At 38.3% G+C, this 12,587-nt stretch overlaps 1 protein-coding gene across 1 annotated transcript; it reads left to right on the plus strand.

The window, feature by feature from the left end:
* The first annotated feature begins 2,204 nt into the window (after positions 1–2,204).
* On the plus strand, positions 2,205–12,182 carry FRS2 (fibroblast growth factor receptor substrate 2). Its single transcript, XM_009481699.2, has 5 exons — positions 2,205–2,288; positions 4,140–4,326; positions 7,526–7,684; positions 8,585–8,748; positions 10,729–12,182. The coding sequence occupies exons 1-5, from the start codon at positions 2,223–2,225 to the stop codon at positions 11,677–11,679; spliced, it is 1,527 nt and encodes a 508-aa protein (XP_009479974.1). The 5' UTR covers positions 2,205–2,222; the 3' UTR covers positions 11,680–12,182.
* The last annotated feature ends 405 nt before the right edge of the window (positions 12,183–12,587 follow it).

Raw genomic sequence — 12,587 nt, forward strand, 5'->3', positions numbered from 1 at the left:
CTGACTGCAGAGAAAGTCATGATACTGTAACAGCATGCTGCTGTCTAGTTCTGTTTTCACTTAAAAAAAAATCAAAATGTTTGGGGAGGTCTAAGACTGAGCTTTATTAAGTGCAAGCATCTGTGCCTGAAGGCTGCTAGAAACGTCTGCAACTATGACTGCTGTGTGGACCAGAGCTTGGAAACCTTTGCTGCAAATTTACATATTCATTGTTAATCTGCATTGCAGCTATTGTCACCTGTTGCTCTTTTTAGCAGTGAATTCACAGAATAAATAGGGTAGCATCTGTAAGCTAACAAGACCAACATCTGAACATTCCTGTAGTGAGGCATTGTGGAGTGCCAGGCTAGGAAATTAGTAATAGGCGTTATTACCTGTGTCTCCCTTTCTGGATGAAAGAGGCAGAATTCATAAGCAAAAAAATGGAAGAGTTAAAATAACAATGGGATGTATGTATGAAGACTATTAAAAGTAGTCTACAATTGAGAGAGTGATTGGACTGATCAATAAAATTCAGGACTTGTCTTCACTATGCAAAAAAACCAGTTGCGTGTAGCACAGCTTCTCTCTGCAACAGTAGAAGTAACCAACCAACCCCCTAGTTTCATGCTGAGTTGGGAAGAAAGCTCTGTCAAATTAATGCATATTTTCATGTTATGGCCAGAAATGACATTAGAGAATCCGTGATTTTGACTGCATGTCTGGTGCTCTGCCTCTTTCTTACTGGATTAATCCAAGCTGTGTTGTTACCCTTTCTGTTAAGTTCTTCATTTCACTCTGGTGGGGTTTGGTGGCAGATTTATACAGTCTCTAGGGTAACAGTATCTCTTTTGAGTGGCTTTTCTGGTAAAGAAGAGGGGAAGAGTTAGCTGCTCTTCATTGTATTCCTTGCACCTTATTTCTCAGCAGACTAAAGTGCTACTTGGCTACTTCTGCTGCATGCTGATACAAATGCCTGTCTAGAAGGGAAGTCCTGTTTTCTTAAGGTGACATCAGATTTTTTTCCCCTTTAGTCAGGAAAAGTTATCAACCAGTTCTGTCCTCCTTCTTGATTCCTAATGTCTTATCTCTTGACTTAGTAGCTCTCTTCCAGGATTTTGCCCCACTTTTCATTTGTGTAGCAGAAATTTTAGTTTTATCCAATATAAAGATGATAAATCAGTTTTCTTTTGTCTGACTTTCTTGTATGTAAGAAATATGAGACTTACCACCCTCTGCAAGGTGGTAGAGGGGGGAGAAGCAAGTTGTGAGACTTGGTTCTATGAACATTTTATCATACTGTTTCATGGAAGTTTTACAGTACGTACAAAAATCTTTAAATGAAAATATAACACACATTTATTTTTTGTTTCCTTAATTTAGCCATGCTGTTCTGTGTTAGTTGAATATTTTATGGTTTTATAGCCAAAGAAGTAGACCGTGTAACACAATTTAATCCAAATGGAACTTAATAGAAATAAAAAAAACCCAAGTTTTAAAATATCTGTGTTGAATGTGGGGTTTTTTTTTTATTTCCCTTGACTTCGATTGCATAGTTTTATGTGCATTGCTATATGGGAAGTATTAAAAGTGGAAGCACAGAGCCTCACTGCACGGCTGCCAGCACAGGGCTGCCTCCAGGCCTGGAACTCCTCCACCCTCTATTGCTAGGAGCCCTGGAGCTGCCAAAGCCAGGGCAGCCTTTCAGGATTGCCATGTGGGCTCTTTGTGTTGCCTGTGCTTGGTAACCTCCTACAGCCCAGGGCTTGTATGGGCGTCACTAGGGCTGTGCTCAGCAGCCTCAGCTGGGGAGTGCTCATTTAGATGGAACTGGAATCCAGGTAGTTGCCTTGTGTAAAGGCCCTGGCTTAAGAGATGAGAATCACACCCAGTAAGTTGTTGGGTTTTGTTTTCCCCCAACCTGCTACCATGGGAATTAAGGTGGCAAATCAAATGGGTCTGTTTGGTAGTAACCTCAAGTTGAATTATTGGTAGGACTTGAACAGCTTGGTGTTGCCACTCTGTAATGCCAAATCTAACTTAACTATTTAAAAATAGTTGTAATACTTATGTTGATTTTTTTATTGCTTATGACTGCAAAATTCATCATGAAGAATTGGAATTTCAGAGAGCAATTTGTGTTGGGTTGTTTTGTTGATGATACTCTATTTTTACTTCAACTAAATGGTAATTTTTGGGGGTTTTTTCCCCCTTCAGAGATCACATGGTCTTCTAAAGAAGTCATGGGTAGCTGTTGTAGCTGTCCAGATAAAGAAACTGTCCCCGATAACCATCGAAACAAGTTTAAGGTAAGCAACTGATGTGGTATGCTGTGAATTATTTTGTTACTTTCTTGCAGAGTAGGTCTGTGATGGAAAAAAATTAAATGAAAATAGGGTGAGAATTACTGAACGGTTAAAACATTGCAGAGTTGCGGGTGTCTGTGGCTATAGGTTTCTCTTGCCCCTTTGAGAAATCCTCTCTTACCAGCAGTGACAGGAATTCTCTAGACAGGGTAGGCTTTTGTATGACAGTTTTGATCTTCAGGAAGGAGAAGCAGCCCTGTGCTTTTGATCCATCTCCATCTCAGTTGGTAGGGCCCAAGTAAGCATTGTTGCGTCTGGGAAGTTACGGAAGTTAGGAAGGGAGTCGTAAGCATAAGGGAAGCTATTGGAGAAGTGTGATTATGAACCTGGATGTGGGGTCAGCAATGGAAAATTTTAGGACTGCTGATTTTACTTGAAGGTCACTACTGATTATAGCATTTTGAGAACTTTTGTCCTTTACTCGAAGAATTTTTACTTATAAATGTGCTTCTGTCTCTTGTATCCCTGGAATTTATAAGCTTGTGAACGCTTGTTCATTTTCTTAACATGCTTAACGTGAAGCTGCTGAAGTCAGTGACTTTAAGTAAACATACCTTTGCATAGTCACAAAAGTCAGATTTGCTTCCGTGCTCCAAACTGTCTCTGTGAGTTGGCAAAGGAATGTAATGCTTCCATAGTGAAAAATGATTCATGTGTTGCCTTAGGGCAACACTGAAATGAGCTTTAAAGCCATGGGAATTTCTGGAAATGTTTAATATTATCAGGACAAAAAGCTAAAGGATAAAATATTTTTCTGTTTTCTTGCTTTTTATGCATTTGACATCACTTTGTGTAACTAGTTCCTATTTTTCTCCTCGTAGAATTTTTCTATTGTTTGTGTGGGTTGCTAATGTAGCAGCAGGGGGGAGAAGATGAAAGAATGTAATGTGCAAAATGAAGAAAGTTGGCATAAGCTTCAGTGGCAGATGAAACTATTCCTAATTCTTTTCAATTGACTAGACTTCAAGTTGAAAATGTCTCTTTAAGGAGTAACATTAATTGATACCATAGGGAATATTTTTTTGGTAGTATTTTTACTGAGTAAGAAAGAATCCCAGTAAAAGCAGCACTGTGAGATAAAATACATGCAGAGGAAAATATACATTGTCCAAATTCCATAAAGGATGCAGATGACCTCAAACTGGTTTAAAAGCAGAAAGTGTAAGAGTTTAAGCTTTATACACGTTTTCACGCAAGATAACCATAGGGTATTTGAATTATTTGTTGACTTTAAAAAGGCAGAAAAAAATCTAAAACAGTTGGGTGTTCAGCACAGCACAGGGCTCTACAGGTATGTGAAGGAAGCTTTATCTTGGAGCCCCTTATCCTTTTTCATTCCTTTTCGCAACTGTAAGTGGGGTTATATGACAGAGCAAATATGTTTTTTTAGAAATGGGGCTCTGAAAGATTCCATTATCTGAGGTATGCCTTATCCGTGTGGAAATACTAGAATAAGTACATAAAGCCAGTTTAAAAAAAAAGATATTTAACTTACAAATCTCTGCCATTTTAAATTTCTCCTCAGATTTTACAATAATGTTATGCAGTCTAATTCATATTGCTTTTAAATATGTATTATTTTAATTCTGGGTTGGGGGAGCAAAGGAACTGGTTTGGTGAGGTGGGGGTTTTTTTTATTTGTTTTTGGTTTTGTTTTTTTAACTTTTAACCTCAAGGATCGTAACTAATATGACAGAGCAGATGGAGCGCATCAGTGAAATATTAAGATTATTAGTAGTGGTATTGGTGCTCAGAAGAGTACTTACCTAATGCTATTTAACTTCCTTCTTATAGGTTATTAATGTGGATGATGATGGTAATGAACTGGGTTCTGGCATAATGGAACTTACAGATACAGAACTGATTTTGTATACCCGTAAAAGGGACTCTGTAAAATGGCACTACCTCTGTCTCCGTCGCTATGGCTATGACTCAAATCTTTTCTCTTTTGAAAGTGGCCGAAGGTGTCAAACTGGACAAGGTATGTGGAATTTTTGTATATAAAGCTTTTTGGAAATTTATTTGATGTTGGAAGACAATTTTGTTTAAAAAAAGCATATTTGCCTGTCCTTTGGCAAGGGTTATAAAGGTTATAAAGTTTTATATGTGAATGTGGTTTCTGGAAAAAAAGTAAGTTACCTTATAAGGAATGGTCTTACAGTAAAATGAGGATTTGAGTCGCACATAGTTTTTGGCATTGTAGGTCTGGAGCACTTCATGCTTGTATGTGTGGATACTTCTGGTCAACTCGGGCTGGTTTTGACAGGGAAATTCTCCTACCTCAGAGGTTGACTTAACTTTCAGGGAGGGGCAGTGAAACCTGGAACTGTGGAGGAATCTCCTCAGAATTGAAAGAATTCTCTATTTTCAGATTTTAAAAGACTGGAGCACTGGTATGAACTGGGTATCCCTACCCTATTATTGTCTTCAGTAACACACTTGTGTTTCATCCTCTTCCTAAAACAAATACCACTTTCATTTACATCAATGACATAATTCTGAAATTTTGACACATTTTTATATCAAGTGTATAAACTCCAGCTATGCTCAGTTGTTTTCTGTGTGGCTCTAGTTGGAAAAAGATGGTTACCTTTGCACTTCCCAGATCATGCCTTGGCCTTGGCCAAGGTTGGCACCCAGTGAGAAGATCTAGGCTTTTCTCTCTCTTCACTGCAGCAGTCCCTGAGAGAATAGCTGTTTTGGTTGAGGCCTCAGTCTCATTTTGCATCTTTCTACTGTGATGCAGCTGCGTGTAGCTGGAATTCTTACATATTCATACATTGAGAAATTAAGTTGCATTTTTATTTTCTTATGGATTTTTAGCATTTACTAGTGTTTTTATCAATACTGATATCTAGCAATTGCAAATTCTTTGTTTGTTTGTTTTTAATTTCACTGTAAAAAATCAGGAAGATGAAAGAACTTGATCATAAACAAAGCTGGTCAATCTTCATTGTCCAAGCAGAGGTAAGGGCAGGCAGGGGTTTTTGGTAAGAGTTTAGAAGGTGTTCTCAGTTCATCTGCTAATGAGAAATTGAGATGTTTTCAAATGTTACAGTATAGTCTATACTAAACTAAATTTTCAGACTTCTAAGAAGAAAGTAATAAACTTTGTTTGGAAGAAGATCACCGTAATTGATTTTGCAGGTTTAATTTACTGCTTCTTCTAAACATGTAAAATAGATACTAATAAAATTCAATTGCAAATACTATTTTGAAGGTTCTTTTCCATGGCCTATTAGCAAGTCTGCAAAATTTTCCACTGAGTCTAACTGACTTCTCTGCTTCCCTCCTAATGTGTTTTTTTTTTTTTTTTTTAAGTAGAGAAGATTAAGCAGGCTGTGTAAGCAGCAACCCTTTCCTCCCTCTTTTGTTTCTTGCTTCCTTACGTAATATTAAAGTACTGTGAATATTGAGAAAAAAGAAATCTGGCAGAAAATGTTCTCTCCGCTGCCTTTTTGCAGTGGTGCGTTGTTCTTGAGACCTACACTGGGTTTTGTGGGCACAGCTGCAAAACTTCGTCTTCGGTTGGTGAGATGACAGAGAAGTTTTTCATTTGAGAATACCCTGAATACTGCCCAGCAAGTTTTACTGATTGCGTTAGTATTCTTGTTTCTGTTTTCCATTTAATCTCAAATTATATCTATCGATAAATTGTCAGAATGCACTGATGGCAAAACATTGAGTTTGTGCTAGGTATTAAAAACCTTGAAGACATGTTTTGGGAGCACAGCTAATCAGTAATTCAGGATAGAAAACCTGGAGGAGCTGCTGTGTCACCATATTGTGTAACTGACAGATCACATTGTATTTAATGTGAATGTTTTTCATAGAAATCAAGGCTTCATCAAGTTGTTTTTGCTTTCAGTTTCAGTGCCAATTTGGTTCACCTCATATCTTAGGAATCAGCAATTTGGAAGTGCTTTTTGTAAACAAAGGGGTAAAGGCAGCTGAATTTCTCAGAAACATATTGGGAGCTTTTTAAAGCTTGTGAACCTAGATTTCTTTAATTTTATTTTTTGTCCATTAAGATTTAAGTAGCCAATGTGAATTTTTAGAAATACACAAAAAATTAAACATGGACTATTGGATCGTGGGTTGGGGAAGTGTAGTAGAAGCAGCTCTACAGCTGCTATGTTGCAAGCATGAAGCTTATTCACTGCACCAGCTGAATATTAATTATTGAGCGTCATTCCTCCTAGCCCATTTGGTATATTCCCAGCTGGGGTTTTGTGAACTTCTGCCATGTGGAGCATTTCTGGTAGTTCTGATCTGTCACAGTTCTGTGTCCTTAAATAAATATTAACAGCATATTAACATAATTGCACTTCCAGAACTAGCTATATAGGTAGGTAGTTTTTAGTAAAGAGTGTTTTAAGATTGTAATACTCACTTTAAAAACTGAGCACCTGCACCCACGTTTAACAAGCATGTCAACTTTAACTTCATGCTTTCAATGGAAGAATAATCCAAAGCTGCGACTTTGCTGGTGAGGGTAAGTTGGGGCGCTCCCTGCTGTTTAAAGGCAAAGTGGCACAATACACACGCAAAATACACGGTATTGCTGCTGACTTTGTGTTCTGTGTCTATCCTTTAGCCTAAAGCAATTGGTTTGTTCCTGTCCGTTTCACACAGTTTGTCTTACTTAGCTTTTCATTTTAATCTTCTTAAAGAAACTAAACTTTTACCCAGTGTTTAAATCCTTCTTTCCTGTTGTGCAGGTATCTTATTTTTATGGTAATTTAATAGAAATCTGGTTTATAAACCATGACCTTGTAGCACCACAGTAGTTTCATCTAGTGTTTTTATTTATTTAACAGGTATCCTTTTTATCAGCTTAAAAAAAAAGAAAAAATCTTGCCCTGTTTTGTGCCCCCCCCCCCCCCGTTTTTTTTTACCACTCATTTAGCACTCAACACTTAGTTTTGCTTTTAATTGAACCAATTTTCTGTTCTAATTTAACTTTTGGTGCATGGGAAACATTCTTCTATTAAATAAACACTTTAAAGGTTCTCACAGTAATTTAGTGTATTTTGGTGCAGTAAAAATTTCTTACCATTTTTGCTTCTTTAACAGGTATTCATTATGTGGATTCCAGTTCTATTGTTTGAAAGTTATATACATTGTAAGGCATGTTTCTGACATTAAAGGATTTTGATTTTTTTCTTGTGTATTTATAGGAATCTTTGCCTTTAAATGTGCCCGTGCAGAAGAGCTATTTAATATGTTGCAAGAGATAATGCAGAATAATAGCATAAACGTGGTAGAAGAACCAGTAGTAGAAAGGAATAATCATCAAACTGAGTTGGAAGCTCCAAGAACCCCTCGAACGCCTACCAGTAAGTAAGGTTATACTGTCAGATGACATACCTGAATGTAATGTGGTACTTAGCTTTAAATTAGTTTTCTTTTTAATTACTTAAAGATTTAATGCAAATTAAACCCTATTTTCAGCTAAGAGGCTAATTACCAGTAATGCATTCTCTTGAGGTACTTGCTGAGGATTCTCTTTTGAGAATCCTAAGTCTTGGGAGCAAAACTGCCATAGTCAAATTCTTCAGCTTTAAGAAATAAGTTTTGGGAACTTAAGAACTTAGCTGTTGCGAAGAACTCTGCTTCAGTATATACTTAGTGAATTACTTTATAATATATCACCATATTTTACTTGTAGCATTTGTCAAAAATGTTAATGTTGGGCAAGGTTCCAACCTTTTTATTAGGAAAAAAGTAATGGTAATATCACATCTATAGTGGGTTTGGAATCTTTCTTTTGCTCTGAGTAGATGGATGGGTAGAGTGAAGTGCTTTCAAAAATACCAGAGGATTTTAAGTAATCCCAGGCAGATGGCTTGATATTTGAAACTAGGAATTCCAGGTAACTGATTATTTCAGAGAAATGGAAGCTTAAGTAAATAAGTCCCTGTTGTTAGGGAGACATGTTGTTAGTGGTAGAAAGAGAAGTTGGATAGGGAGTTTACTGGGAGGCCTGTGGTGTGTAATACACCTACATTTCAGTGGTTGCTTTAGACATGTTTCCCAGTAAATACTGGGATGCTGTACCCTGTGATTTGCTTTCCCTTTCCTTTCCCCCAGCAAAATTGTCTTGTGAATATTTAATACTGTTTTACATATTTTAATTTCTCTTTTGAAAATTGAAAATGAACATATAAAGCATCTTACTCATATACAGTAAAATGTTCTATTTTAATATGGTTTTGCTTGTTTTCTAATTGAATCAGCTCCTGGGTTCAATGCACAAAGTTTACCTAACGGCTATCCCAGATATCCATCTTTTGGAGATGCTTCATCACATCCTTCCAGCCGACATCCTTCCGTCGGAAGTGCACGCCTCCCCTCTGTCGGTGAAGAATCAACACATCCTTTACTTGTAGCAGAGGAGCAAGTGGGTATAATCTGCGCCCCCCCCCCCCCCCCCCCCCCCCCCCCATAATTTAGGTTCTACATTAGTTCAGATTTTTCTAATGTTTATTCTGTAGGCTTTCATTTGTGTTTTTTGGGATCAGGTGTAATGTGTTTCTACCATATGTTAGCTACCTCAGAAAAGTGTTTGCTTTGCCTCTTCAAAATGGTACTTTGTAGGATAGCTGGCTGAGGAAGAGTAACTATTTTAAGTCTTCTCTTAAGACGGAACAAGGACTGAACAAGGCACGCTCAGCTTCTCCTTGTACGTCACATGCTCTAGCACCTCTAATCATGGCCCTCCACTGGATTTGCTCCACTATAGTTGTGTCTGTCTTGTGCTGAAGAGCCAATTACTTCAGATTCAGTCTCACAAGTGCTGAATTGATGCTAATAGTATCTTTCCTTAACACACTGGCTGTGCTTTTGCTAATGCAAACCAATGCACAGTTGGTTTTCATTGCTGCCAGGGCACACTGCTGACTTGTATTCAATTCACCATCCACCTGGACCCCTGGTGCTTTTCTGCAAAGCTGTTTTCAAGTCAGGTGGCGCCTAGCCTGTACTGTTGGTCTTTTTCCATGCCAGGCACTTAACTTTGCATTTGCTGTTGCTGAACTTCATGAGGTTTCTGTGAGGTCACTTCTCCAGGCTGCTGAGATCCATCTCAGTGGAAACCCTACCAATGTGGGATAGACTGAAAACTTTCTGAGGGTGCGTTCTATCTCATCATTCAGCTTGCTGATGAATATGTTAGTCAAGTTTAATAAAATGTAATGTGGTTTAGGAAGACTGTTGTGCTTGACAGGAAACAGTGCTGGAAACGAGAGAAGGTAGCCAGAGCAAAGTGCAGTGAACTGTCTTGTGGAAAAGGATTTGTTAGGATCCCCCACAAAAGAGTCCAAGTGGTGTTGTTGCAGTTATTGAAGAGTAAATGAGTTTAAAGAATCAATGTAGGAGTCAAGTGAGCTGGAAATAACACTTCAGCTTGTAGCGCTTGGCAGCGATGTTGGGAAGGCTAGATGACTGCTAATGTAAAATACTACTTTTGTTGTTTGGGTATCCAGAAACAGAATTAAAATTTGAAGAAAGAATCCATTACTTCAGTCTTTACCTTTCAGCTTCTTGTTGATCCACTGTGGGGATCTTGGAGGCGTTAACTAGTGGTGTATTCCTGCCTTTCTTAGTGACATCTGGTCTAACTCCTGCTCCTTTTTAATTCTGAGTGCCACAGTTCTTATGGAAGTGTATGGTTGTCTGTTGCAGTATTTAGGAGGCTGTTGGCTCTTGAAGAAAGAATGGACTGTTCTGCCAGTAGAGCCAACCTCTCTTCTCATTGCTTAAGTAGTACACAAGGCAAGATCCTGGTGTTTTAATTGTTCTTTTTTCTTTTAAATGGACAGTAAATTTCCTTTGCAGTGTGGAAATTAAAGATAAATTTAGCCAAAGCAACTGTTGAACTGTTGGTCACTGTCATGGTAAGGGACAAAAAAGTAGAGCTCTGCTTCACTGATTTGTCCGAGTGAACTAATGAGCTTAGTTGGAGCAGCCCAAGGATGCCCTGACCAGAGCAGAGCTGGAATGGAACCTGAAAAGCTGTAATTAGAGCACAACTGGGATAAAACATCAAATCAAAATAATTATTAATGTAGGATGTAAATTGCATTCTTTCTCTGCAAAGTACCTCTAACTTTATTTAGAATAACATTAACAAAACCAGCAACAAAATTTCAGGGGAAAAAAATCAAAACTGAGCACAGTTCAGCAAAATGTGACAGAGATGACCTCTGCTCTTAAACAGCTACTATAATGAGATTTGGTTTTCAGGTATTTCAATTAGAAAAGTGGGGAGTTAAGAAGGAAAGAAATTTGGGGGGGGGGGGGGGAACCCCACAAATAGCATCTGAATTTCCTTTTTTTTGTTGTCTTCCCCCCCCCCCCCCCCCCCCGCTTCCCCTTTTAGGTGCACACTTATGTCAACACTACTGGGGTACAAGAGGAGAGAAAAAATCGATCAAGTGTGCATGTGCCACTGGAATCAAAGCTTTCAAACACTGAAACAACTAAAGTGAAAGAAGATCAGATGTGTACTGATGACAGAGATGCTCAGGTTCTCCTGGAGCCTGAAGGAGTCAAGTTTGTTTTAGGACCAACACCTGTTCAAAGGCAGTTAATGGAAAGAGAGAAACTGGAGCAACTTGGGAGAGACCAAGTTAGTGGCAGCAGCACAAACAACACTGAATGGGACACTGGGTACGACAGTGATGAACGTAGAGAAACACCATCTGGTAATAAATTGGTGTATGAAAACATAAATAGGTTATCAATCCCTAGTGCTTCAGGGGTCAGGAGAGGTCGTTTGACATCAACCAGTACCTCAGACACCCAGAACATTAACAACTCTGCTCAGAGGAGAACTGCGCTGTTGAACTATGAGAACTTGCCATCCTTGCCTCCTGTTTGGGAAGCCCGCAAGCTGAGTAGAGATGAAGATGACAGTTTAGGACCAAAGACCCCATCTCTGAATGGCTACCACAATAACCTAGATCCAATGCATAATTACGTCAACACAGAGAATGTAACAGTACCAGCAAGTGCTCATAAAGTAGAATTTACACGACATCGGGACTGTACTCCAACAGTCTTTAACTTTGACATTAGGCGTCCAAGTTTAGAACACAGGCAGCTCAACTATATACAGGTTGACTTGGAAGGTGGTAGTGACTCCGACAACCCTCAGACTCCAAAAACCCCCACCACTCCACTTCCGCAAACTCCAACCAGGCGCACAGAGCTGTATGCTGTGATAGACATTGAAAGAACTGCTGCTATGTCAAGCTTGCAAAAAGCACTGCCCCGAGATGATGGTACTTCTAGGAAAACTAGACATAACAGTACTGACCTGCCTATGTGAGCCTGGGAAGCATTAAATCATTTGCACCTTTTGTGAAGTTTATAAAATTGAAGATGCAAATACTTTGCATTTCTTAACACTTAACGCCTTTTATAGACTAATAGAACTTTTTCTGCATACTTCATGTACTTGTCTAACTAAAGGGAATTAACGTAGAGCAAGTATTCATTTAGGTAACACTATTTCATTCTACAGTAGTAGTAATTACTGCATAGCAGCATCACCACCTTTCACAGTGCCTCTTTAAATTGATTAGAGTCTGAGTGACATGCCAGTTTTGAATTTATAAATATTCTGGTCTGGTGCCTATACTCGTTAATGGCATTTATAACACTTTTTAAAGCCTCTTGATATGTGCATTATTAGCAGGTAAACCTAATCTTTCAAGAAACATATCTCACGTTCATTCCTCATTGAAGTGGCTCCTCCAGAATGAAATGTATGTAATGCATTAATTCACTCAGTTTGACGTACACATTGGTTCATCTCAAGGGATATAAACACCACACCTTTTTTGTCTGGTTTTTTTTTTTTTTAATTTTTTTTTTTAAGACTACATGGGCAAGAAGGCCTCTAATTCCCGATAGTTTTCTTAACTTGTATGATATTTGAGAGGTCACATTGAAGTTCATTGATCAGAGCTATAAACACATCTAAACCCAGCCTTAAGCTCCTTCCACTAGAAGAGAATTCTGAGTGGCATATCAAGTTCCCTGTGAAATCTGAGAGAATTTTAATCTCATTAGAGTTTGGGGTTGGTTTTTTTTTTTTGTGAAGGAATTCACAGGTTGGCTGTATGAATTAAGGCTCTCATGTCATTTCTTAGTTCAGTGTGCCTTCCTTTCTTTGCATTTGTGTGTTTCTTTTTTATCTGTTCCGTAATGTCTTGTTTTAAAAGTCAAAGTTTT

The sequence above is a fragment of the Pelecanus crispus genome, chromosome 1 (assembly GCF_030463565.1).
Source record: "Pelecanus crispus isolate bPelCri1 chromosome 1, bPelCri1.pri, whole genome shotgun sequence".
NCBI lineage: Eukaryota > Metazoa > Chordata > Aves > Pelecaniformes > Pelecanidae > Pelecanus > Pelecanus crispus.